This window comes from Phoca vitulina, unplaced genomic scaffold, assembly GCF_004348235.1.
Source record: "Phoca vitulina isolate PV1807 unplaced genomic scaffold, GSC_HSeal_1.0 scaffold21, whole genome shotgun sequence".
Classification (NCBI taxonomy): domain Eukaryota; kingdom Metazoa; phylum Chordata; class Mammalia; order Carnivora; family Phocidae; genus Phoca; species Phoca vitulina.
In genome coordinates, this window is record NW_022589724.1 from 27,373,985 (window position 1) to 27,400,891 (window position 26,907).

Sequence of the window (26,907 nt, forward strand, 5' to 3'; positions counted from 1 at the left end):
TAAAAAAGAACCATTGGCTGTCACTACCTTCCCCCTGATCTGACTTAAACAGTCTTCATTTTCTATAGAATCCAGGTTTCTAGATCTATATTGCAGACCTCAGAGTACTGGAAGTTCCCATTCTAAGGCAATGTATCCTAAGATACTGTAAATGATAGTGATTTTTGTCCATTTGAAATATATAAGTTGTTTTATTAAAAATTTTAAAACTTTCTTAAAAGAGCAGGAGTGGAGCACAAAGCAGTGTCAGAATGATTATGTAGTTGGGGGGCAACTGTTGGGCTCGGCTATGTTCACTCCTGGGGCTCCAGTGTGTCTTGGTCCCCCAGAGAGCTCTTTGTGAGGGGGCTTGGAGGTCCTCTACTCTTACGGCCATCTTCCCACCCTCCATGGATTCCAGTAGCCAACTTCACAATAAATGACCAAATGGCAAGTCAGGAACTAGTCACACTTTTAGGGGAACAAAATGCCACAGAAATGTGTAGAATAGTACAAACTGGGGGCTACTTTGGCACAACAACACCCCTGCCCATAGTTAGTTGATCCAAGGTCGAGATACCTGACCCAGGTTGGGCCAATCAGATTCTCTCTCTACGAGGACAATGCCAGAGCATCAAGGGCTCAGAGCTCCTGCCACTCACACCCCGCCCCTGGGATCCTCCCTCCTTTTCACAGATATAAAATAGACAATTTATCCATTGCACATACGTTACATTCAGTCTTTCGAGCATTTCTGCCCATCAAGTGCAATTTACACACTCTCACAAACCAACTTCAGTTTAGAAGAATTAAAGCTTGTGTGATTAGGATTTTTACAACATCACTGATGATCAGACAGTAGCACAGACAAAATTACTTTTTTTTTTAACAAAAGAAACCTTTTATTTTAGATTTACAGAAAATCTGCAGATGGTACAGAGAGTTTCCATATAGCCCTCACCCAGTTTCCCCAGTTATTAACATCTTAATGTTAAGGGCTCCATCCTCCTGACCCAGCCACTTCCCAAAGGCCCCTCCTCTGAATACCACCACATTCAGAATATGAATTTTGGGGGATGAGAATATTTAGTCCATAGTGGCATCTCTGGCCCTCAGATCAGAGTTCGCCTTATTGGAGAGTATGCTATCCTTGAACGTTAATCATATTTATTGAGCATCTACTGTGTATGTGGCACAGTTCTGAGAATTAGAGAAACAGGACACAACAGATAAGTTCCCTCCTGAAGCTCTCAGTCCAGTGCAAGAGACGGACAATAGACAAGGACACAAACAGGGTGATAGGGACAGTGGGCCATGGGGGGTGGAAGTGGAGTTACTTTAGATAGGGCAGGTGGGCTTCAAGCTGAGGCCTGAAAGTTCTTTGCCAGGTGGGACTCTGAAGCAAGAGTCCAGGCAGAGAGAACAGGATGCTCAGGAGAGAGACGGAGCTGTGGGTTTGAGAACAAGGGAGTATGTGGGATGTGAAGGTCTGAGAGGAAGGCAGGGGCACATCATGTAGGGCTTTGCGGTCAGAATAAAAAGGGTGGATTTTTTCTTAAGGGTTTTTGGAAGCCATTGACAGGTTGAACGCGGGAGTGACATGATCCCATCTGTTGTGAAAACACCACCTGTCTCTCTCATGGGGAGTATGGATCAGGGAGGATGAGTGCAGAAGCAGGGGACCCCCTATGGGGCTACTGTGGCCATCCATGATGGAGGCTTGGACTAGGGACAGCCCAAGGAGATGGAAATGGTGACTGAAGAGCTTTGGAGAGGTTTTATTTTATTTTTTTATTTTTTTATTTTTAAAATTTATTTATTTGAGAGAGAGAGCGAGAGAGGGAACACAAGCCGGGGGAGTGGGAGAGGGAGAAGCAGGCTTCCCGCAGAGCAGGGAGCCCGATGCGGGCCTCGATCCCAGGACCCCGGGATCATGACCTGAGCCGAAGGCAGACGCTTAACGACTGAGCCACCCAGGCGCCCTGGAGAGGTTTTAGACATGGGGTCAGCAACCTCCTGATGGATTGGAAGTGGAGGCTGGGGGAGAAAAGAATCCAGGACAACCACTAGCTTTGGGTCTAAGCAACTGGTGGAAGATGGGTCCACTTCCTGAGATAAGGACCATGGGTGAGGGACATGTTTGCAGTAAACAATCAAGGCTTCTGTTTGACTGTATGGGTGCCTGAGATGTCTGGAGAATAGCCAAATGGAGATGTCCAGTGTGCAGCCAGATGCAGGGTCTTGAGGGAGAAAGTTGGGGCCTCTCACCCAGGGAGAGAGGAGAGAGAGAGAAGGGGTCTAGAAGAGAACCTCAGGGCAGGTCAGTACTGTAGAGTGGGGAGACAGGGAAGATGTGGCAACAAAGAGGCTGATGGTGGAGAGGAAGAAGGCCATCTGGCTAGAGAACCAAGCTCCGGATCCATACATAAGTCCTTTCCTAGAAGGGGGGAGGCACCAACTGCTTACACTAAATGCAGAGTTGACATGGAGGATGAAGAGTCAATGCCTACTAAGCAGGGTATGATTTCCGGGAGGGGTCTTCACGTGTTTTTGCTCATACAGCCCCTCTGCGCATTTTTAGATCGACATGGAAAATTTTCATCATAAGCTTAAATGGTTACAAAACACCCGATTTCCTGTCTATCGTACCAACATTTTAAGCTGATAGTTACTTTGCTCTTCTAGCATACTCAATGGAATCTCAGCCCATAGCAATTTTACTCATTGTTCAGGTCTAAACTGAGGCATGGAGGAGAGCCTTCCCCAACCTGCAGATTGGGTAAGGTGCCTCCTCCATGCATCCCGCATCACAGCACTGACCACACTGGACACAACCCATCTGCTGCCCGTCTGTCTCCCTCACCCCAGACCGAGAGCTCCGTGAGGACAGGGCCTCTGTTTGCCCTGCTCCTGCTATATCCCCAGCATACGGCACTGAATCTGACACAGAGCCAGTGTTCATTAAATATCTGTTGAACGGTTAGCTGATGGGTAGACTCAACCGGTCTCAGCAAAGGCTGGGCCAAGGTTACCTGGGCCACTTCCTCACTGAACCCAACAGCCAGAGTGATCTTTGTTCTGCCCATGCCGCTCCCTGTGTGAAACCTTCTGTGGCTCCCTATGGCCCCCAGAATAGAGGCCAGAGCACTTGCAGGCCTTCCCATTCCAGTCTCCCCTAGCTCTGCATCCTCATTCTCACCAGCCTCCAGTATGTGAGATACTTCCCCAAACTGCACTTTCTGTTCTCTGTGTAAACGTTCCACTCCTCACTTGTTGCTTGAGTAACTCTTTGAATTCTCAGTTTAGACGGAAGCCTTCCCTGCTCCACGGCCCCTGGGCCTCTCCCGCCGCTCAGTGTGGGACCCTTGCCCACCGCCTGCCTTTCCCAGAGCCTGGAGGCTCGGGACGGCCAGGGCCACTCCCGCTCCTTCACTGCTGTCTTCCCAGCACCAGACAAGTGGCCGGCCTTGCAGCATGCGGAAGGACGCAACGGGCTTCGGGGTTGACTGCGCCAGGGCACGGCAGTCTCCGTGCCTCCCCAGTGTTCGGTTGGCCGGGGCCCCCAGAGCGCAGAGCAGCTGTCTCAGGAAGGCAGGCAGGTGGGCAGACATGGGAGAGGCTCACTACAGCTCCAGGGGAACGGATGACAAAGCCAAGTGTGGGGGTTCGGAAAAGGTCTAGGACACAGAACAGTAAGAAGCAGGCGTGGGGCTCGTGAAAGCCGAGGCACTGGACAGCTCTCGCGCCACGCACAAAGATGGCGACACAGAGCCCCGCCTCCGCCAATATGGCCGTTCCGAGGAGTGGGTGGGCCTGCGGGGCGGAAGTGACGCACCGGAAGTCCGGTTCAGCTCCCGGTGGGCGGGCCATACGACGCGGAGGTTGGCGGGCTGCGAGTGGGGCGATGTGGCGGGCTGGTCGCCTACGACGTGGTCGCCTAGGACGTGGGGCGGCGCTGGGGCTGCTGCTGGCGGTCCACGCGGTGGCGGCGTTCGAGCCCATCAGCGTGGCCATCGCCATCGGGGCCGCGTCGGCGCTCACCGGCTACCTGTCCTACACGGATCTGTACTGCCGCTTCGCCGAGTGCTGCCGCGAGGAGCAGCGGCTCAACGCGTCGGGTAGGGCGGGTGGGCCCGCGAGGGGCGCGGCGCTCACCCTGAGCTGGGGCGGGAGGGAGCACGGACGGGGCCTCGGTCCGGACTCCAGCCCTGGAAGCCGTGCCCTCTGAGACCCATGCTCCAGATCGTGGGGCTCTCTGCTCAAGCTCCTTCTTAAATGCCTCGGACTCCCTGCGAGTACAGTAAGAAGAAGCTGAAGGCAGCGTGTCCAGCCCTTTGCACCATGTCAGTCCTATTAAGTAGTTTTCTGTGTGCAACGGCTACCCAGAAAGCCCACATTTGGCCCTTGGTTTTCTTACAAGCCAGCAGGGGTGGCTGGGGAATAGCATGCAGCTCAGTCAAGAGAGGGCTAATCCTTGGATGAACGAACACGTTTAGCTTCCTTATCAGACACTGGACTATTAAGGAGGACATCCGTCTAGTGCATATCCTTGGAAGTGGCATCGTGTGACAATGCACCCCGAGGTTCTGCCTCTGGGCCAGCCCTGGGGTTTGGCAGATGCCCTGCTGGACCGCTTGCTAATATCGCCTCTCGCTTTGGCCAGCTGGGGAAAGTGCTGCTTTTCTGGTGCCTGTTTAATGTGTATTTTTCTCTCTGTTCTCCGGCTGGCTCCTGCAGCCCTCAAGCTGGAATTAGAGGAGAAGCTGTTTGGGCAGCATCTGGCCACAGAGGTGATTCTCAAGGCGCTGACTGGCTTCAAGAACAACCAAAATCCCAAGAAACCGCTGACTCTTTCCTTACATGGCTGGGCTGGCACGGGCAAGAACTTTGTCAGCCAAATTGTGGCTGAAAATCTTCACTCAAAAGGCCTGAAGAGTAACTTTGTCCACCTGTATGTCTCGACTCTGCACTTCCCTCACGAGCAGCAGATAAAACTGTACCAGGCAAGAGAATGCTGTTACCGTGTCCACCAGCCACTCGGACTGGTCTGGGTGACCCGCTCACTAACTCTGGCCTCTGCTGCTTCTCTTTGCACAGCAGTAGCCCTGGGCCCCCACTGAGTTAAGGCACACTTGTCCCCAGTAACCCTTTGCTGTTTGCAGAGCTCTCCTACAGCTTTTTTCTCATTTGATTCCAAAATCATACAGTGGGGTAGCTGACCTTATTTCCGCTAAAAGATGGAGCCAAGAGAGGCGAGGGGACTTGCTCCTTACAATCTCTCTGGCCTTGTGGCAAATCAGAAACTTGGGCCCAAATCTCCAAACTCCCTGTTTGAGGCATAGCCACGTTCTGCAATGAATGAGTGTGTTCGCTGTTTCCATCCCAGCCCTTGGTGAAGTGGAGCAGTCTTAAGTGATTTGTTCTGATACGACTTCATTAAAATCTCCCACCTATGATACAGCGTCTGCAGTTAACACTCAGCAGTTAGCACTGTAAGCTAGAGGATTTTTTTCCCCCTCAGTAGCTTTTATTTCCTTTGTTCTTCACATCCAAATCCTAGGCGTTGCTTGCTTTCTTCAAATGAAAGCCTCGAAGAACCCAATCTTAAGACCGTTCCGCCTTTTGACATATTCTGTCTACATTTATATTAAGTTGTCTAGTAGGGTTCTCATTTCAATGGCCATTGTCCTTATAAAGATTAATAGTCCACTGTTAGGTGGGGACCTAAATAAGAAACAGAAACTGAACTGAACAAGGAAGTGAAACTGGCTATTTGCCACACAAACAGCCGGGAAATTGCTGAAAAGAAGGAATAAGTTTTTTTCCAAATTCTTTCATAAATCTCTAGAAATACAGTAATTAGATGAGGGGGCCTCTGGAGCCGTTCACGTTTTGGGGTGGAGGGCTTGTTGCTTGGGTGTCTTTTTCTCAGGAAAGCATAGGAACAGTGCTTTCCATGAAATGCCAGTTCCCTTGTTCACTGCATTGTCCGGGCACTGGTTGGGGGCACTGTGCAAGCCTGAGTCCAGTTTCTTATTCCTCCGTATGTCTGCTAAAATTAACTTGAGATTTCAGGCCACGGTGAACTGAAATGATGGGCTGGTTAACAGTGAACTGATCAATATTCACATGTCTTGCTCCTCTCATACCTTTAAAAAGTCACATTTAGCACATCATTTGAGTTAGGGAAAAAACTTTCTTTGCATTTGAGCACCTGTCAGTTTTCACTTTTTATAAAGTTATGGAAAAGCTGTTACCCAGTGAATGGAGATTAGGATGCAGTTTCCAAGAGTTCTTTGTAAAGGCCCAGAGAGCTCCGATTTATCATCTGGCAGAGCATGAGGAACTGTGCCGTGCTTCTGCTCCCCTTGGCACATCCTTTGAGCCTTTGCATCCTCTTTCTTTTATGTTTGGTCTAGGACCAGTTACAAGGATGGATTCGGGGTAACGTGAGTGCATGTGCGAGCTCTGTGTTCATATTTGACGAGATGGACAAATTGCACCCTGGGGTCATCGATGCAATCAAGCCATTTCTAGACTACTACGAGCAGATCGATGGCGTGTCTTACCGGAAGGCCATCTTCATCTTTCTCAGGTCAGCGGGAGGTGTTTTCTCGGGGGCACACAAGCCACTCATTCTCCCGGTGCTAGAAAGAGGTCCTGGCAGCCGTCAGCACTCTGTTGGCCAGGGACAAAGGTGCCTGGCAAAAGTCGATTGTTGACTTTTTTTTTTTTATGTTATGTTAAGATTGTTGACTTCTTTCTTTTACTTTGGGGTTGCTCCAATTGGCATGGCAAGGAGTGTGAGAGCTGAAGAAAATGAATTAGATATTGCTGATAACAGGCAATTTTGTTACCTGGCCATGCCTCCGAAGGTTGTCAAAAGTCAGCATTGTGTGGCAAGTTTTGTAAAAGCAGATTTCAAGCTCCGTGAAGGCAGACGCTTATTTTGTCCTTGTCCAGGAGCACTTAGTAAATATTCCCCAGTTAAGAAGAAACCTCAGAGCAGGTATGATCCTCGATTAGACACAGAATCTAACTGTAATTTTTACTCTGCTTCTTTGGCAAATTCAGCAATGCTGGTGGGGACCTCATAACTAAGATTGCCCTTGACTTTTGGCGGGCGGGAAGAAAGAGGGAAGACATTCAGCTGAAGGATCTCGAACCCGTGCTTTCTGTCGGAGTCTTCAACAATAAACACAGTGAGTCTCCCAGGCTGAGGAGCCCCCTAACCCTGCTAGCGGAGTCCCCTCCTTTAAACCTTCCATAAAGCCACTGAATCTGTGGGCCTCTGTGGCTTCGCTGAAATAGGTACTTACTCTTCAGGCATTCCATAACAGAAGCCAGTTAGCAGGGGTAACCGACCAGTCCTTTTATCAGGCTTGTTGCACGCTTGATAAAAAGAGAATCTCAAGGGGTAGAGACATGAAGGATATACTGTGGGTTGGGATCAGAATGGGCCCTGTAAGCGCAGTGAGCTTGGCCAGGTGACAGGGACAGTGATGGGAAGACCCAGCTGTGTCTTGCTTTGCAGGTGGCCTGTGGCGCAGCGGACTGATAGACAGAAACCTCATCGATTACTTTATCCCCTTCCTCCCCCTGGAGTACAGACACGTGAAGATGTGTGTGCGGGCAGAGATGAGGGCCCGTGGCTCTGCCATCAATGAGGACGTTGTCACCAGAGTGGCAGATGAAATGACTTTTTTCCCCAAAAGCGAGAAAATCTACTCAGACAAGGGCTGCAAGACTGTGCAGTCACGGTTGGATTTTCACTGACCTCTTACTCAAGTGGGGTAAGAGACCGCTGGGAGCTCAGCCAGCGAGGGTCTTGCCTTCCGGAAGCACTTTGAAGCCCTCTTTGGGGTTTGCACTTTGCACCTGTGGACTTTCGGGACGTAGAAGTTTCTAAGAGTTGAGTTTTGAACAGACACCCATCTGTTGGGTGCAGTTGTCATTTTGGACCTGATAGCAATCCACCTGTTAACTGCGGCGGAAGATGAACTTTTAACCACCCGCCCCTTGCTGACCTTGACAGAAGTGCCTTGCAGACAGCTGTGTGAGTGAGACCCACAGCACCCACACCTCAGGAGCTGCTGCTCTAACTCAGGGAGTTCAAGGGCCCTGCCGCAACCTGGGGAGCATTTGGTTTGCACCTGCTGAAAACCTGTTTCTTTGCACAGAGAGTGTTCACTGGCTTCAAGAATTTTCAGTTGAAATCAGTGGCACCTTCAGGCACAGACAGTGTCCGGTGGAGACGTGGCCTGCACACGGAACATTCTCGACCAGGTGACCTCTCTGCCTGTGGTGTGGGGTCTCCATCCGAGGCCACTGCAGCAGACCAGGACCGACGGCCTCGCGGTTTGTCCGTTGCTTTGGCTGGTCCTGGAATTCCTTTGCCGTCTCTCAGTTGGTATCGATCTCAGCCTGCCTTGTACCACTTCTGCTCCTGAACTTCAGTCGCTGCTAGATTTGCACCCAATCACACATCATCATGAGAGTCAAATCAGAATGAGGCCGTTGGTTTTGAATTTGAGCTCTTGGTTCCCATGGTGAAATGTGTTATAATTTATGCATGGATCAGTCTCTCACTTTATTCCAGAGAATCATTTGAAAGCCATAGGACATGCTCAAGTCTCCATGGATGCCACATGCCAGAGTGGTCAGCTGGCAGAGTTGGCTTTGCCAAAGAAGTGTAAGTACTGGACACAGAAATGCTAGAATTTTCAAGGATATGTATGTTTTTTATGATGTTTTTACTTGTGAATCTTAGATAATAGAAAAATATAGGACATGGCTTATTTTAAAACCTGGGAAGGACACCAAAAAATGGAATAACTGCCCATCCCTTTATCAGAAATCTTAACAAAAACAGTATGCATTTTTATTGTTCAGTCCATGGCAATAGCTGGTCACAGCTGTAGGTCAAACAAGGTCAGTGTGAAGCGGCTGGTCCCGGGTGTCCTCTGATGACGAGCACCCTCTATGACAGCGCTAGGCTGGACCGCCCTGGTCACCGGGAAGTAAGACGGATTCCAGCCCGTGTGAATTGGTGTGTGTCACAGCTGCGACGCGACCACAGACACTTTAGAAGAACAGCGTGCAGTGTGTTCATATGGAAGATGTAGAAGGAACATCCTTACGACATAGGAGTGCCTTACAGAGGGTCACCTTTAGTCTTTTAAAAATGCTAAGTTAAGGGGCGCCTGGGTGGCTCAGTGGGTTAAGCGTCTGCCTTCGGCTCAGGTCATGATCCCAGGGTCCTGGGATCGAGTCCCGCATTGCACTCCCCCTGCTTTGCAGGGAGCCTGCTTCTCCTTCTCCCTCTCCCTGCTGCTTCCCCTACTTGTGCTCTCTCTCTCTCTCTCGATTTTTGATTTAAAAAAAAAATGCCAAGTTAAGGCTTAAAATTTTTGGTTTTGTGTTCTCGCATTGGAGCCGAGTTACAATTCTTTCATAACCCCGTGTCTGGTCAGAGAGAGACGAGATTTTCCCTGTTCACAGTGACGCAATTCACTCACCACGTGTGGGCCACCTTTGGACTTGTAACCTGAAGAGGCCACGGCTGACCACAGCCCAGCCTCCCTCGCCCCATGTAAGAGGTAGACAAGAACTTGAATTGACCTACTGAATATGAAATAAAGCCTTCATTTTATCATGTGACATGTCACTTGCAAACATTTTTTTTTTTTTTTTCTAGTTTATTTGGTAACTCTGGAAAGTTTGAGCTTGGGATAAAGGCTGTTCAACAGCTCGGGTGTCAGGTTTACTACACCCCAGACGTACTGGCGGATCATCTGCGTCAGACAGTCAGTATTGACCTTCAGGGCTGGCCCCCCCCCCCGCCCCCCGCCACACACACACACAGTTACACTGGATTAGGTGATGGCTTATACACCACAGTTCCACAGATGGAAATGCAGGAAGAGCTGGACTTCTTTCTAGCAAGTGTTTTCTCCTAAAATTAACATAGGAAGGAAATTAAGGCAGTGGGAAAACAGGACTTCCTGCTGACATTCTGCACCCGAGCAAGGCCGGGCTCAGCCCGAAACCAGAACTGGTACAGTGAAGTCCTCACTCGAGCGCACTCCACCTGGCCTCTCCTCTGTTGGCGAATCGTTAACACCAACCCTCTTTCCAGGACTGAGGACAAGCCAGCTACTTTATAGAAAGTTCAAACCCTCTTTGCCAGCGTCCCACCCACTCCCCCCATTAATTGAAGGTGCTCAAGTCCCGAGACAGGACTTTCCAGGTCTGTCCCCAGCCTTGTGCAATTTCCGCTCTGCCCCGTATTGCCTCATCTACCAAGACTGAACTTGCCAACTGAGGTCAGGGATTCCTGGGTTCCCTAAGTAGGGGCGCCCAGGTGCTGGGGCTGCCATCTGAAAGTGAGTAGCTCGATCTGCGACTCCTGGGGATAGGACGACAGGCCGACTTCTGCTCCACACCAAGAACCTTCCAACACTTGGGGTGCCTGGGTGGCTCAGTTGGTGAAGCGTCTGCCTTGGGCTCAGGTCATGATCTCAGGGTCCTGGGCTCGAGCCCTGCATCAGCCTCCCCACTCAGGGCGGAGTCTGCTTCTCCCTCTCCCTCTGACCCTCACCCCTGCTCATGCTCTCGCTTGCTCGCTCTCAAATGAATAAATCTTAAAAAAAAAACTCCTAACACTTGCAGCCATCCTTAGGAGGCCTGGACGCCCTTGAAGAGGCTCTCTGCAGGCCAGGTACAAGGCAGAGGGGTCCTGTAGCAGCCGGGTGCCAGCTGGTCCTCTGGGCCTGCAACAAAAATGGGCCCCTGCGAGCACTTAGGTACCACCCCCCACAGGAGCCCCACCCACCTGCAGGCACACATGGGCGTTGCACACACCAAGGCACGTCTAGTCTCCTGTGGTGCTCTGTACTCCTGCCTGGCATCTCAGCTGGGGTTGTCTCTCGATTTGAACTCCATGGCTGGGTGTCAGGAGCACCATGAAGCCCAGTGCAGCTGAGCGAAGAGCAAGAGCTCTCAGGATCCTCAAGTGCCTGCGTTAGACGTCACTCCAGCCTGCACTGCACCTCTTAGGTCTTAATTCATAGCTGCAGCACCTAAGACCTACGGTGGAGGGTTTTTTTGTTCCCTCCTTTAAAGATGTATTCACAAATTACACACAATTTTATTGCAAAATGGTAGCTCTGCTGTAGTTATAAGTAAAAACACTATTCTCGGCATCCTCAGGGTGGATTGGTGGCCGGGGGGGGGGGGCAGCTAAGAGGTTTTGGGAGTTCTCATTAAACAACAAGAACTAGCAACGAGGGGCGCCTGGGTGGCTCAGTCGTTGAGCGTCTGTCTTCAGCTCAGGTCATGATCCCAGGTTCCTGGGATCGAGCCCCGCATCGGGCTCCCTGCTCGGCGGGAAGCCTGCTTCTCCCTCTCCCACTCCCCCTGCTTGTGTTCCCTCTCTCGCTGTGTCTCTCTCTGTCAAATAAATAAAATTAAAAAAAAAAAAAACTAGCAACGAGTACAGTTTTTAAAAATATGGCAAAATAACACATGGCTCATTCAGGGATGGAAAGCAGAGAAGGGTCTTCCTTTGCAAAGCTGAAGGACTGGCAAGTGAGATGCTGGAAATACTTTTCTCCAAGGAAACTGTTTCTAACAAATGTTCACAATGTTGCTAAGATCATTCCCACAGTTCACAATGTTACTGAGATCAAAACCCTTGGAAAGGGGATTTAAGGCTTATCTGTGACTTGCCTGAGTGTGTCCCCTCTTATGCACTCATCCTTCTATCTAAACACTTCATTGCCCCTTGCGATGGTCAGCCTGGGACAGGTCTGATCACTGCTCCGGGCTTGGTCCCCAGTTATGCTATCCTAGGGACTATGTGCCGAGAACCCAGGCTTGGGCTTTTTTGCAGTAAAGATATCACGGTATGCAATATGGTGACAGGAACTTAAAAGAAAACCACACAAAGCCAGAAACGTAGTCTGAAAAGTTTCTCATAATGTTAAAAACCATTTTAAATAAAGTCACCACATTTTCAGTAAAACTTAGATGTCCTTCCTTGAAACAGAAACACTTGAAATTAAAACATGATTTTTAAAAAATCATGAGCCTTAGGCTGAGCAGACTGGGAGCTGGCTGCTTCCTCCTCTGAAGGCTCCGGGGGCTGTTCCGAAGTCCACGACCTGTAGGGTCTGAGGCCTGCAGGCTCCGCTGGATGCAACCTGCCCAGGAAAATTCCCGTCCTGTTCCACAGGAAGCGTTCCCTTTAGTCCTCTTCTAGAGTACGGAGCCTGGGGAGGTCCGGGAAGAGAGCTGGGTGTTGAGTTCCTTCTCCCAAGTCGAAGCAGTGACTCCGGGGCCGTCAGTCATCGTAGTAGTAATCTAACTTGGTGAACACAGTTTTGCAGCCTTTGTCAGAGAAAACTCTCTCCTCTTTGGGGAAAAATGTCATCTCGTCAGCCACTTTGGTTACAATGTCCTCGTCAATTTCAAAGCCTCGGGCCTGCATTTCGACTCTGATGCACATTTTTAGGTGTTTATATTCCAGGGGGAGGAAGGGAACAAAATAATCAATGAGATTTCGGTCAATTAAGCTGCTATGCCAGAAGCCACCTGGGAAAAAGAAAAAGGTGTTGTTCATCCATCGTCCACCTGCTCCCCCATCCATCCAACACACATCCACAGGGCGTCCACTGGGGGCCAGACTCGGAGGTGGAGCCCACAATCCAGTGAGTCAGGTGTAACCCGGGCACTTGGTGCCTCCATGAAAGCCAAGCACAGGAGACGTGGCACCTTCCTTAGGCCTCTGGCTCAGGGGAGGCCTCTCAGATGGACCTACAGATCCGAAGCGGGAGAGGCGCACTAGCCCAGGGTGCCAGGAGCACGCAGAGAGGCGGAGTGGGGTGCGGGGGGAACCAGCTTTCCAGGCTGGCACAAGGAGGGAGGAGGCCCCAGGGGAGGATGAGCTGCTCCCTTACTCGGGGAACTTGGGACTCACCGGCAGTGACAGGGCAGCTGCCCGCATGTCCAAACCACGCAGCGCGCACCGAGGGACCAGGAACTGGAACCGTCAAGAGCGATACTGGGTGACGGCGGTGCTCTGGTGTGGCCACAGGGCACAGCCTTTGCTGTGTGTTTTCACCCGGGACGAGTGCGGGCTTGGCACCCACCCCGTGACCCAGTCACGTCCCCTCCTGGTTTCCCAGGAGGACCCAGCACATGCTCCCTCCTGACGACAGCGCGCCCGCCGGATCGCACCCAACGCCTGCAGAGGTGAACGGCTTCCCTTCCGCTTTGCCGCTTCCTTCTGGGGCCTCAAGCCTGGTCTCACTCTGACACCAATTCCCACGTGTGTGGGGTTTTGTTTTGTTTTGTTTTTTTCACACCACCAAGCAATTCTCAACACCAGCTGGGTGTGCTACAGTTCAGCTCAGTTAAAGGACACCATTCAGGTACAGCCCGATGGAAGAGACACAGAGGGCGGGGAATGCAGAAAGGATGTGCAGCTTCCACGCCCCCTCCCGGAGGACCACTCTCCCCAAATCTCCACATGTTCAACCCGGAAGCTCTCTGAACTCCATCCTGGGTTTTTATGGAAGCTTCGTTCCATAGACATGCCTGATCAAATCATTGGCCATTGGTGACTCATCCGACCTCCACCCCTGTCCTCTCCCCAGCGATCAGGGGATAGGACTGAAAGTTCCAACCCTCCAGTCACATGGTTGGTTCCCCTGGAAACCAGACTATGCCCTTCAGATGCTTCCCCAAAGGACCCTTATTAACACAAACTCAGGTGTGGTTAACGGCTTTGTTATGAATATCAAGACACTTTTATGGCTCTTGTTACTTAGGAAATTCTGAGCGTTTTATATCTGTGCCAGAAACGGGGACAAAGAGCAAATACATCTTATTATAAATCATAATTTTCCTTTCCCAGCAGTGCTTTGCACAAAGCTGGTGCTCCATAAAGATCTCACTGCCTGGATGGGGTGGAGTCGGCCGTGGGAAAGAACAAAACTAATGGCCAAGCAGTAACAAAGGGGGGGCAGCTCGTTTCCTGAAGGCCTGCTCTGCGTCGCGCAAGCCCTGGGCCCTGGGGAGAGAGCCCGGAGCCGGGCAGACATGGACGCTACCCTCGGGTTCCCAAGCTGACAAGCCAGTACACAGACGATTTCAGATCGTGCCAGGGGCTGTGAGCACTGAGATGGGATGAGTGGGCAAGGAGGACAGGCTACTTGGCCAGAGTGGGCAGCCACGGCCTGGAGGTGACCTCTGGGCAGAGAGGGCACGACAAGAACCCGACCACAGGAATCGTGTTCTGACGAAAAAATTATCTCAGATGGGGTCTCTTGAAAAACCATCTATGGACCACTCCCCATTTGTACCCTCAGCCTGAGTGTCCCGCCAGAACCCCACTGGAACGGCCAGCCATCTGCCCCACATCTCTACAGGGGTGCCGCGCTCACTGTCCACGCCTGTCTCCATCTCTCACCCGGCCCCACAAACTTGCAACTCTGCAGTGTGTCCCCCGAAATGGCAGTGCCACCCTTCCACGGCTCAAGCCGGATCCTTGAGTCAGTGCACTCTCATTCCCACACCAATCCCTTAGGAAATCTTATTCTACCTCCTGTAGGTTTCTCCCTTCAAAACGCATCCTCATCCCACCATGTTGCCCGAGCCCACCACTAGCATGAGGGGCTGGGCCACCAGCATCTGTCCCCTGGGCTGCTGCATAGCTTCTGCCTGGTGTCCCTGCCCCTGCCGCCTTCAGTCCATTCTCCCCCCAGCAGCCAGCGTGGTCCTGTTAAAACCAAGGCTGGTCATGTCACTGTTTGCTCAAAATACTCCAGGGGCTCCCTCCTCCACTGGGAGTCAAACCCAAAGCCTCCCTATGGCCCTCCAGGCCTTCCATGACCAGCACGCCCAGGGCAAGTCTTGCCTCTTATCCAACCCCTTTCTCCTTTGTTCCTCAGTGCCACAGTGACCCTGGGCACACCCCCACCTCAGTGCTCCTGCATGTGCTGTTCCCTCTGATTGAATGCTGTTCCCTGTGGTAGCCACCTGGCTCACCCCCTCAGTCCTCGGATCAGCTCAAATATTACCCTCAGTGAGCCATCCCTGATCACTCTATTTAAAACTGCAGCCCATCCTCATTCCAGCACCCCCAAAGCCTCGTTATTGACTGACTTTTTACCTATTAGAGAGGAAAATATATCTCTACTTCTATATAGATGCAGATATCCATCATCTGACCCATTTCCTTCCTTATTTATTATTATTAGAATGTAAACCCCATGAGGATAAGGATTTGCTTTTGTTCGCTGCTATGTCCCCAGTTTTTGGACCGGTGCCTGCCACCTAGTAGGTGCTCAATAAACACAGGAATGAATGAATGAGTTCAGCCATCTGCCTGAGGCTGCAGTCAGTAAATGGCTGAGCCAGGTCCACTTGATTCTGAAGCTTATACTCTGGAACCCTTTATAACCCCCCAGAACATGGGTTCTAGGCAACCGGCCTCACCCTGATAAAGCATTTAGGCTAAGGTTTCTAGTGCATGTGTTCATACTGTTTGCGTGCCAAGGAACCATCTAACAGATTACAAAATATCCTGGCTTTCATCAGTAATATTCTGGCTACACAAACGGATATACAACACGCGATACTGTTCACGTATCTCTGCAGTAGAACAAATTCCTTGTTTCAAAGGAGAACTTTTGTTTTCTAAGCTCAAGAAGGAACCTGAACAGAGCAGACTTAAATGGTAACAGTCAGCCCGTGTAGCTCCCAGGTTACCCGGTGAGTCATTCTGCATCATGGGGAGTTCCCACCGCCAAGGGTTCAAGGTCAAAGGTGTGTGAGTTCACTGGAAAAACCATGAGCTGGGCAGTGAAAAGCTCAGGCTCTGGGACCAGAGACACCAAACAGGCTGGGTAGCCTTGGGCAAGCGGCTCCCTTTGAGCCTCCGTTTCCGTGGGGACGATGACAGTTTCTACCCCATGAGGTTATTGTGGAGATCAAAGGAAATCTACAGGTAGAGTGTTCTACAAGGCGCCCAGTGCAGAACAAGGGCCCGCCCACTGCTTGGCTGTTAATCTTGGGCACAGAATCTCTTCAAAGTTCCAGGACAAAACACAGAGAGAAAAGGACCCAACAGGTCCTTTCTTTTGGAGGCACCTATAGCAGCCTTCCTTGCTCAATCGCTTGCTTTTCTTCCACAAAGAAAAAGGACTTAGCTAAAGAAAACAGGGAACTAATCTTTAAGACCTCGATGATCAAGACTGTCCCTCTTTCTTTAAAACAGCACTTTCCAAACTTTAGGGTGTATGAAAGTCACCTGGAGTTTAACACAGATTCTTCCAAGAAATTCCGCCTTAGTAGGTCTGGGGAAGGGACCGAGAATTGGCATTTCTAGCCAGCTCCCAGGCCATGGCGATGCCGAAGATCTATAACTTAGGAACGCCGGATCACGAACGCGAGGGATTAGTAACGGCGGGCACTTACTGTTCTTGTTATTGAAGGCCGACACAGACAAGGCTGGCTCCATGTCTTTGAGCTTGATCTCCTCCCTCTGCTTCCCACTTCTCCAGAAATCTAAAGCCACGTCTGTGATCCTTTCTGCTCCAGCATTGCTGCAACAGAATTCTGCTGAGTGAGGACCGGGTTTCGTCCCGAAGCCCACGGACTTGGGCTCAGGGTTCTTCAAGCAGGTCCCCGCCCTGACCTTACCTGAGAAATATGAAGATGGCTTTCTGGTAGGAGACCCCATCCACGTGGTCATAATAGTCTAGGAAAGGCTTGATGGCATCTATGAGGCCGGCATGCATCTTGTCCATCTCATCGAATATGAAGACGGACCTCCCACAGGCGCTCACGTTGCCGCGGATCCACAACTGTAACTGGTCCTGAATGACAAGGGGGAAAAGCCAAAGTTCTCAGCGAGTGCAACAGAAACAAATGGCAGAGAAGCATCAGCGCTACAAATGCTTCCACAATGGTCGCATTCACAGAGTGCTTACTGTATGCTTGGCACCGTGCTAAGAACTTTACACACACAAGCTCTTTGGTTCCTCACCACAGCTCCGTGCAGTGCGGGTTATCATACCCATTTTACAGATTGGGAGACTGAGGCATAGACTGCATCATCTCGCCCAAGATCACAATATGAGTATGTGGTAGAGCTGGGATCTGGATCCTGCCCTGCCTGGTTCCAAAGCCCCACACTGACTGTAATTCCGGTGCTGTGCGGATATCATAGCAATGCTGTGTCACTCAGTTGCTGGTCCTTGTCATTTAAATGGCGATGTTAGTATGTATCCTGTGTCCACCAGCCTTCTTCAGGCCCATGATTACACAGCTGGCAGGTGGAAGAGTTAGGACTCACAACCAGGTGTGTCTGCTGCCGAAGTCTAAGCTATCCATCAGTGAGTTAAACTGTAAAAGCAGTTTGCAACGCTTCGGCTAGACAACCTCAGGCCTTTCTAGAAATGTTTCCTCTTTTACAAAATGAGTTAGAGGTGATGATCTTTAGGTTGGATGCGATGACATCCACGTCTAACCCCACTTACTGAAAAGAGTATCATACAGAGCCTGTTTTCAGCAACCACCACGAAGCTGGGATGGTATAACTGCTCCATACAACCTCAAACCCTCCCTAACTTCCATATCTTTCAAAGGGGGAACCCACACGTCTAGACGTCTTCAGGGCTCACTCACTCCAACACAGAATTCCCAAATCCCACCCCACGACAAAGAAACCGGGAACCCGGCATCATCCAGGAAGGATTCCAAAATTCTGCTCTTGCCTTATACAGGGTGATGTTGGAGGCATGTGGAAAGTGCAGCGTGGCCACAAACAGGTGGACATAGTCACTGTTCAGACCACCCTCGTAAATATTCTCCGCGATGATCTTGCTGACAAAATTTTTGCCCGTGCCCGTCCACCCGTGCAGAGAGAGGGTGAGAGGTTTCTTGGGCTTCGGGTTGCTTATGAAGCCGGACACAGCGTTTAAGATGACTTTCTTTGCAAGATGCTGTCCAAAGAGCTTGCTGTCCAGATCCTTCTGCAGCGCTGGGAAAAACAAAGCTAGTCAGGGAGGGGGTGTCTGTGTGTCTGGCGAAATCTGGCTAAGTGTGCAGGCGCGTGTGAAAGCCCGCAGAGCCGGCTAAGCTCTTCGAGCACCGCGGGAAACGCTGCGGTGCGTCGGCAGCACTTGGCCCGCAGGTGGCGGTGGGCCTGGAGGCCTCCCCCGGCCAGGCCTGCCCCTCCTCCGCGCCCCGCAGGGCAGGGCTGCGGTTCGGCCGCCGCCCACGGCGCGAGCACACTGCCCACCATCCCTCCTGCCTCCGGCTGGAAAGAAGCGAAACTCCCGGCGGAGGAAGTGGCCCGGCTGCAGGTCTCCGACCAAACCGTCTGTCCGTGGTCGTGGCCGGGAGCCAGGCGCCACCCCAGCCGGGCCGCTCCGGCAGCGACCCCGGCCCCGCCGGTGGCCCGACGCCCGCCTCGGACGCTCGCCCCGCCCGTCCTACCTTCCCGGCTGAGGCTCCGCTTCTGGCCGCAGCACTCCGTGAAGAGGCAGTAGAGGCGCGGGTAGATGTAGCCGGTGAGGACGCCGGCCAGGGCCAGTCCCAGGCTGATGGGCTCCACCGCCCGCACCGCCAACGGCGCCAGCAGCAGCAGGCCCAGCGCCGCCCGGCCCAGCTTCATACCCGGACCCGGGCCGCCCCGCGCGTTCTCGCGCTACCCCAGACCCGCGCTACTGCCAGGCCGCGCTTCCGGCTCCGCCCCGACGCGGCCGCCATCTTTGTGCGGGGCGGGTCTGCTCGCGCCGCCGCCGCCGCCATCTTTGTGTGGGGCAGAGCCCTTGCCTGCTTCTGGGAGGTGAGCGCAGGAGGCCGCTGGGGGCGTTTTTAAAAAATAAGACTATTTTCGGGGAACAATTTTTGATATATGGAAAAATGGAGAAGACAGTACAAAGAGGTCCTATATACCCTCCTACGTAATTTCCCGTATTATTAACATATTAGTATTTTACACTTGTTAAAATTAATGAACCTATATTGATACAACTAAAGTTTGTTCATTTTCCCTTAGTTTTTACCTGATGTCCTAGATCTGATCTAGGATCCCGTCCAAGATACCGCATTACATTGCCTTCTCATGTCTCCTTAGGCTCCTCCTTGGATAAGAATGTTTCTCAAGCTCTCCTTGGTTTTGATGACCTTGACAGTTTTGGGGGAGTGCTGGTCAAATCTTTTGTAAGATACCCCACTATTGGGATGTGATGTTTTCTCATGATTAGACTGGGGATATGAGCGTTGGGGAGGAACATAATTTACAAGGGTAGAGTGCTATTTTCATGACATATGAAGGATACATACTACCAACATTATTTATGACTGTTACTGACCTTCACCACCTGGATGAGGTAGTGTTCCTCAGATTTCTCCACCCAAAAGTTACTTGCACTCATTCACCCATTCATTCATGGTTTTGAGGATTGCCCATGTGTTGGGTTATGGAATAGACCCTGAGGATTCAAGAAAAAAAAACAAGGCATCCATGATTTCTGCCTTCACTGATCCTGCATTCTAATGGAGGAAAAAATATAAAAATAAAAACTATCTCCATTTTACAGATGAGAAACCAGACTCAGAGGGAAAGAGATTTGTGCAAGGGTGTAATACGCAGTGAGCAGGGCTCAGCTCAGACTCCAAAGCCGAACTCCTCTAGCCACAACACCCACTCTAAAAATCAGCCCTAGGTCAAACAACCTGCTCATCTTTTCTCATCTTGGCCTGTGTTAAGTGCCTCAGGAAAATGACAGCACAGGGTGCACCACCCCGGCGGCCAGCAGGCTGGAGCTTGTCCACATCTCTCAAACTCAATGAGAAAATCTCTCAGTAACTGAGTTTTGCATTTGAGCTGCCCACGCCCCAGGCTCTCAACACATTACCTAGTGTTGGTAGGAGACACAATACAAACAAGAAGGTTGGATTCGTTTCATATTTAATACTTAAGTGCTGAAAATGATAGAAATTTTTTCTTTCTTAATGAAAAGAAATAGGTAACTTTGTAAAAGTCAGAAAATGCCAGTGTCCCTTTGATTCCATCCTAGATTTTTCTGCTTTCAGCTGGATCCGGCATAAACAGTGCAGGATGCATTTCTGAACTCCAGGTATTTGAACGTAGAACACACGATTGCATATATTAATAATTAACAGCACAATCTAAAGGGTTTCATCTCACTCTGAACACAGCTGTTTCCTCCTGCCCTGGGGCCAATATTAAGAGAAAGTCAACATATTTACAAACAAGATTTAATAATGCTCACAAGAATAAGAGTTTGCCCTCAAATAGGGAAACTACACATTGTTTTGTTTCAAAAGGTTATAAATGCGGTGCCTGAAAAATCCAGCAGGTAAGCAGCAGGGCTAATAGAGTCTGTTTTTGGAATGGTCTGCTAGCAAATAAGCAAACTTCTGTCCAGGAAGCGTTTTGTTGGGGCGGAGGGAGGGGTACGGAAGGCACAGCGCTATTTACATCCTATTCTGCACTTTTCCCTTTCGCCACCCTTAGTACCGTCTGTTCATCTTCTTGAACTTCTCATAGTGATAGTCGTCGGTGGCCTTCTCATTAGCAGGACGCTTGCGGTTAGGAGGGGATCCTACAAAGGGAAAGAGGAAAAGCTGTTTGCCATGCTGCAAGCCGCTGAGAGGCTCTGCTTAGGGTAGGACCACGCCTGTCTCATTCCACACAGGAGCCCCAGGTGCCTACCCTCGTGAATAGGAACATAGTAGGGCCTCAGTGAATACCTGTTATTGAGTGAATGAAAATAAACAGAGGGTGGGGCCAGGTGACAGTATGGTGGCGTATGGTGACACAGCATCAGACTAGGTGACCAGTCGGTGGGTGCAGTGAGAGTTTGACTAGGTACAAAGTGCCCAATACTTTCAGATACAACTTTTACCCCTCACCGCAATTCTAACAGGGGCATGTTGCCACCACTGTCCAGAAAGCTTAGGTGACTTCCTCACGGTTGCTCAGAAAGTGAAGGGAGCTTGAGAGTGGAAGCCGAGTCTCGTGACTCCAAAGTCCTTGCTTACTATGTGTGAATGACACAAAGCTCTGGGAATCAAAGACTATGCAACCAAGATGTTACAGAAACTAATTTCTCAAGTGGAAGGGAAGGGAAAACAACAGCCTGGATTTTTCAGAAGCCTCAGCAACTTCAGCATTTCCTTAGGACCACCCTGTTGTTGATGAAAAGGGAGACCCCCCCGCCCCCCCTGGTGCTGGTTAGCATGAGAGAAAGGGGCTCAGGGGGATCAAATAGCCCCACGTCTAGAGGAGCCTTTGGCGACTTCTTGGTATGTAGCCTAAAGACACGATATAGGCAAATACAGTGTTTAAATAGGGAAAAAGGAGAAACAACCGAAGTGTCCAACCAGAGGGAACTGCAGTATATCCATACAATGGAACACGAAATGGCCACTGAACAGGAAAGTATGTATTTACTGTCACAGAGAGACATGCAGGGCATACTACTGAGTGAAACACTATGAGATCCTATTATATATGTATACAATATGCGTTTCTATATACATATGTTTTTGAAGTCTGGAAGCTTGTACATAAAAATGTCAACGCGCTCATCTTTGGGTGACACTGTGGGTAACTTTGAATTTATTTTTGCTTATTGAAATGTCCTAATTTTTTAAGTCTCTATTATATTTGATAGCCCAGTGAATCCTCAGGGCAACCCCAAATGGTTGGTTTTATGACGGTCCCCATTCACAGGTGAGTAAACTGAGGCTTGGAAAGGGGAAGGCAAATGGCCATGGTCTGGAGCATGGAGTGGAACCGGGGTGCCCTGGCCCCAAAGTCCAAGCTCCACCCCTGCAGAGGCCACCCTGCCTCCATAGGCCCTGATGACTGCTCCAGGCAGCCCTGAGGCCTCTGCTGTACTCACGCTCAGGCTCTGGCTTCTCCGTGTCACCCACTCTTAAGGGTCGGGCTTTGGGCTCTTCTTTGTTTCTCCGTATGGGGGCATTGAGCTCCTCATGATAAACTGGATCAAAAGAGACCAGGGGACACATCAGACAGAATATGGGAACCAGGGGACCTCCCCAGCAGGGCAGGGCTACTTCCCCAGAAAAGCTTACATCGGTTGTGCTGCACGTAATTCACGGCCATGTTGGTGGGTACGAAAGATGTCTCGCTGTCTTTCTTCTTGTTCTGCTGCTCTGCCAGCAGACGGGCCTTGGCATCCTCCGTGGAAATGATATTTTTTATTTTAGCACTGCAGGGAGAAAGAAGCCACGCCATGTATTAGATCGTCTCACTGTTGGTTCTCAGACAGAACTGACGGTCAGGCTGGAAGCCCACCAGTGTCTAAGGAGATCCTCTCTTGGAGCACAGTGCTCCACAGGTGACCTACTCTCCTACAGTCCCGTTCTCACGTGTTCTCACAGCTGTCGGAGATATAGACGTACTGTCCTCTCCTGATCAAGAGGAAACTGAGCCTCAGAGAAGGAAAGAGAACTGCTCAAGGCCCAGAGCTAGTAAGGCCAGAAAAGAGGCGAGAACCCAACTTCCTACTACACCCAAAGAAGATTCTGACCATCGTATTTCTTCCATGACAATCCAGTGTTAGAGCAGATGTTTTGCAAAAAATAAAGAGGAGGATCATGAGATGGGTAAGCCTTTAACATTGCTCCTGCCAGAATAAAGGAGAGGACTACAAGGATCTGATTAGAACAGCTGAAGAGCTGTGAACAAAGATTAAATAAAAATAAACACCTGTATACAAATATTGAATCATTATGTTATATACCTGAAACCAATATAATGTTACATGTTAATTATATCTCAATAAACAAAACATCACACTTTTGCGTTCAGGAGACTTTCCCTTAAGTCTAACAACACTGACCAATCCTTAAGAGACACTGTGGGCACAAGCATCTCAGCCTGCCAAAGAAAATATAGTTATTTGTGGGTTTCCAAGGAGACAGGTGAGAAACAGTCCCCTTCACTGGAAAGCAGAGCGCTCTTCAGTGGGATAGGGGCAGGAGAGAGGCCAGAAGGGGTCTGAAACATACTCGATGCCTAGGTCCACCTCGGGGATGCCACTCAGCATCTGGTTGGAAAGCATCTCTTCTGTCTTCTTTGCTGAGGAAACACGGATGTTTTCAGGAAGTTCGTAAAGACAGTCCTCTGCATTCTTCGGCTTGACTTTCTGTTCCTCGTGTTCTACAATCCCTTTCCTCTTCTTCAGCTCTGTCTCAATGTACTTCATCCTGAAATGAGAAAGCCACAAGCCTCAGGGAGAGGCAGGAGGCTCACAAAACCTGTCTTTAAATTTAGTGGTCCCCGGGGCACCTGGGTGACTCAGTTGGTTAAGTGTCTGCCTTTGGCTCAGGTAATGATCTTGGGGTCCTGGGATCGAGCCTCATGTCTGGCTCCCCACTCGGCAGGGAGTCTTCTTCTCTCTCTCTCAGCCCTTCCCCCCTGCTCATGCTCTCTCTCTCTCTTAAATAAATCTTAAAAAAAAAAATTTTTTTCTCTAAAAACAACAACAAAAAACATTTATAAAATTAGTGGTCCCCAACACTGGCCCACAGAGCAGTGATGGTCCATGAAGTTTTCATCAGTCCGTGGAAAAATGAGAAACATAAAAATAAACTTGAGTTTTTTCACCAAGCAAAATTTTTTCAGCTTAAAGCACCAACCTCTATTATGAGATTATGCCCTCCCAATCTATTGGTGTTAATATATGTAAGGTTCACCGAAAACAGAAAGGTAATGGCAGATGGTAGTCATCTGTTCAACAGCCTTGTTAGCAAAACAGTGGGCAAATCCAATGTTTATTTCTACAGTGTTTAGTTACTAGTCAAGGAATCTAAACTCCCAAGAACCACTTTTTAAAGAATTTTTAGAAAAGCCTGGGAGGTGGGGTGACAGGGGCCACCTTTGCTGCCTTTGGATAATTCTAAAAAATGTCATCTGTGACTAAACATCTTGCACTCTATCTGGCTGGAGCCAACCCCGAACTGCTCACAGCCAGACTGATACCCACATGTCAGCATCCTCATCCCTTCGGTTGGTTTCAGCGGAAAATGATGTCCCCAGGTGGAGGTCTTCCTCTTCGCTGATCCTATAAGGAGAAGCAATGAAGCACAGTCATAAAGTCACAACTCAGTGAGGCCGAGTTTGATACTATACAAAAAAAAAAAAAAAATACACAGAAAAGTACATCCTGCTTATGGTTGGGAAAAAATATATATGTGATATGTAAATAGAAGAAACAGAAGCAAGAAAACTGTTGGCCTCTGGAGATTTCTCTGGGGAAGGAGTAGATACTTTTACTTCTTACTTTTCTATTATTTTTATAATTGTGTTTTTGTATGTTTCTTAGAAAAGAAAAACAAAACTTCCACATGGGTTTGAAACACACTAAATGCACCTTTACAAAAAGAGAGTATCCGCAACACACTTCAAGAGTTTTTGTTTTTGGGGCGCCTGGGTAGCTCAGTCAGTTGAGCATCTGACTCTTGATTTTGGCTCAGGTAATGATCTCAGGGTCGTGGGATCGAGCCCCACGCTGGGCTCTGCGCTCAGCTGGGAGTCTGCTTGAGATTCTCTCGCTCCCTCTCCCTCTGCCCTTCCCCCAGCACGCGTGTGGACGTGTACTCTCCCTCTCTAAAAAAAAAAAAAAAAAAAAAAAGAGTTTTGCTTTCATTTGTTTTTAAGCTGCATACCCTTTACAAAGCACGAAGGATACCTCAGGATGTCCCACTAAAGCTGCTGCTGCAGGCCCCAGCTATCTGGGGTCACACAGACCCAGGCAGGGGCTACAGGTTAGTGTGTATCAAGTAAGGCCTGCACTTACTTATCTTTGCCTCTTTCCTTCAGTTTCTTCATGTCCACCATACCGCCTGTCTTCATCTGAAAGGGATCATCCTGCAGAAAGCAAACACAGCTGAGAAGAAGCATCTATATAATTGGCAGCGGGCTTTTTTTTTTAAACACAATCACCCACTGGAGAGCAGCCACAACTCCCCATTATCCAGGGAGGCCCCCACAACTCACCACTAGGGTGGTCTCTTCTTGTACCTTCTCTCCCACCAGCAGGGCCACAGCACTGAGCAAAAACAAAAAGGAAAAGTGAGAGAGTAAGAGTGAGTGAGAGTGAGAGACAGAGAGAGATAGAAATTGCATAATTGAGATATGAGGAAAACACTTAGGAAGTTTGTATGTTGTAACATTAGAGCAAAGGCAATTTCTGAGGAGTGGGCACCAAAGCCAGCTGGAAAAGCCTACAAGCATGAAACAGAGTTCAGCAAGTACTTTAGATGCTGGGTGGGGGCTACGGTGAAGTGGTACACTCTCCTACAAGGCCATTTGACATTATCGTGGCTTGGAAATCTCATTTCTAAGATTTTGCCTTTGGGGAACATGAAGCTGAAGACAAATGTAGAAAAATACTTATCGCACCCTTATTTGGTGAACTTTTACAAATGACCTACTGTCCCCTACAAATGACCCCTAAGTAGGGGATTAGGTACGGCACATGCACGGGGTGGGATACTATGCAGCCACTAAAAAGGGCTTTGGAAAATGTTAATGTCCGAAATGTGAGGGAAAAAAACAGATTAGCCAGAACATTACATGTTAACACTGGTTACCTGTGGATGGGAGAATTATGGGCGCTGCTTATTTTTTTGATTACACTTTTCTAAATTTTCCAAACTCTTAACAATCAATGTGCATTTCACAATCGGGTGCAATAAAAACACGAGTTAGTAACCCGTTTCTGCACCTCTGGGGCAAACCTCAAGACCACACAGCTCAGGCCATCTCCTGGTTAAACGTCTTTAAAAGAACGCTGGACTCCTTTCAGGGCCGTGGAAGGTGTACAGCGTGTTAAGAGAAGGAGCTATGTCTGAGGAGATAGTTGTGATGGCGACTCAGGCAGGGGCGTGTCTCTGTCATCTGCGCCTCCTCCTCCTCCTCCGGGTCCCCCCGCGGCACCCACCTCACCCCGTTGGGCCTCTTCCTCAAGTTTTGCACCTCGCGGGTCTCTTCTAGTTTTAATCTGAAAAAAGGCAATGCACAAGATTGAGAGACCCTCCGCAGAACTCAGACTCAAAAGGCAGCTTCGACTGGCACCCCTGCTCAGATGCTGAGCCGCCAGCACAATGGTCCAGAAGGCGACCCTGCGCTTAGACCCATTGGGTGTCAGACCCACCGTGCATCCTGGGGACACCTCTCCCTATTGTGCGGCGGCCTCATCCCCAGGAGCCTCAGTTTTTGTCTGCAGAAAGGGACAATTTCCGCTCACAAAGAGGAGGCTGGCCGGTGATAAGTCCCGCAGCCGGCTCTCTTCTTGCCCCTTGGAAGCCCCATCCCAAACGCACCGAACCTCCTCTGATTCCTGCTCATCTTCCTCCGACTCTGAGTCGGCCCGGCGCCGGCGGAAACTCTTGCCGGTGACCGGCATCGTCGCGCCGGCCCCGCGGTCCGGACGCCGGGCCCCTGCACCGTGGCCGTGGCTGCTTCCGGCGCGCGGCAGTGAGGTCAGAGCGCAGGGCTCACAGCGCCGGCCCCTCCCGGCCCCGCCCCAAGCTCTCCTGGCCCCGCCCCCGGCCGGCACTTTCCGCCTGGCCCCGCCCCCATCTGCGGCGTCCGCCTCTCCCGATTGGGCGGGCGAGGGGGAGGAGGCGGGGCGCGGCCCACGGGCCACACGGCCCTGCGCGGTGCAGCGGTGGGTGCGCTTGACTGACAGGCGGCGGCGGCGCGGTTGCGACGGCAGGTGAGTTCCGGGCCGCCGCCGGCTGCTTCGGGGGGCCGGGCCTCTCCGAGCAGGGGCTACCCGCGCCTGGCTCCGGGCCGGCTGGGGCCTGGCCCTGCCAGGTGCGCAGAACGCCGCTGCCAGGTGAGCGGAG

The 26,907-nt window shown here is 50.4% G+C and overlaps 4 protein-coding genes across 10 annotated transcripts in view; 2 read left to right on the forward strand and 2 right to left on the reverse strand.

Moving 5' to 3' along the window:
- The first annotated feature begins 3,838 nt into the window (after positions 1–3,838).
- TOR1B (torsin family 1 member B) lies at positions 3,839–9,211 on the forward strand. Its single transcript, XM_032418912.1, has 5 exons — positions 3,839–4,097; positions 4,717–4,982; positions 6,399–6,574; positions 7,054–7,181; positions 7,514–9,211. The coding sequence occupies exons 1-5, from the start codon at positions 3,884–3,886 to the stop codon at positions 7,753–7,755; spliced, it is 1,026 nt and encodes a 341-aa protein (XP_032274803.1). The 5' UTR covers positions 3,839–3,883; the 3' UTR covers positions 7,756–9,211.
- Positions 9,212–11,938: 2,727 nt separating this feature from the next.
- Positions 11,939–18,745, reverse strand: TOR1A (torsin family 1 member A). The gene is made up of 5 exons (XM_032418897.1): positions 18,487–18,745; positions 17,763–18,028; positions 16,687–16,862; positions 16,462–16,589; positions 11,939–12,573 (listed from the first exon to the last, which is right to left on the reverse strand). Exons 1-5 carry the CDS (start codon positions 18,662–18,664, stop codon positions 12,323–12,325), a joined length of 999 nt encoding a protein of 332 aa, XP_032274788.1. The 5' UTR covers positions 18,665–18,745; the 3' UTR covers positions 11,939–12,322.
- Positions 18,746–19,931: 1,186 nt separating this feature from the next.
- Positions 19,932–26,519, reverse strand: CUNH9orf78 (chromosome unknown C9orf78 homolog). Of its 3 annotated transcripts, none has more exons than XM_032418419.1 (9): positions 26,380–26,519; positions 25,998–26,057; positions 25,052–25,103; positions 24,852–24,922; positions 24,039–24,116; positions 23,062–23,259; positions 22,123–22,259; positions 21,930–22,028; positions 19,932–20,624 (listed from the first exon to the last, which is right to left on the reverse strand). In XM_032418419.1, exons 1-9 carry the CDS (start codon positions 26,460–26,462, stop codon positions 20,533–20,535), a joined length of 870 nt encoding a protein of 289 aa, XP_032274310.1. In that variant the 5' UTR covers positions 26,463–26,519; the 3' UTR covers positions 19,932–20,532. The 3 variants fall into 3 exon arrangements, with proteins under 3 accessions (XP_032274310.1, XP_032274312.1, XP_032274311.1); XM_032418421.1 differs by having other exon boundaries at positions 26,385–26,502; XM_032418420.1 differs by lacking the exon at positions 26,380–26,519 and adding an exon at positions 26,211–26,350.
- Positions 26,520–26,693: 174 nt separating this feature from the next.
- USP20 (ubiquitin specific peptidase 20) overlaps positions 26,694–26,907 on the forward strand; it is a 40,175-nt gene continuing 39,961 nt past the window's right edge. For 4 of the 5 annotated variants that reach the window (XM_032418625.1, XM_032418623.1, XM_032418628.1 and 1 more), the window contains exon 1: positions 26,694–26,774. The gene's annotated coding sequence lies outside the window, so the exon portion shown is untranslated. The other variant, XM_032418624.1, reaches the window with a different exon arrangement.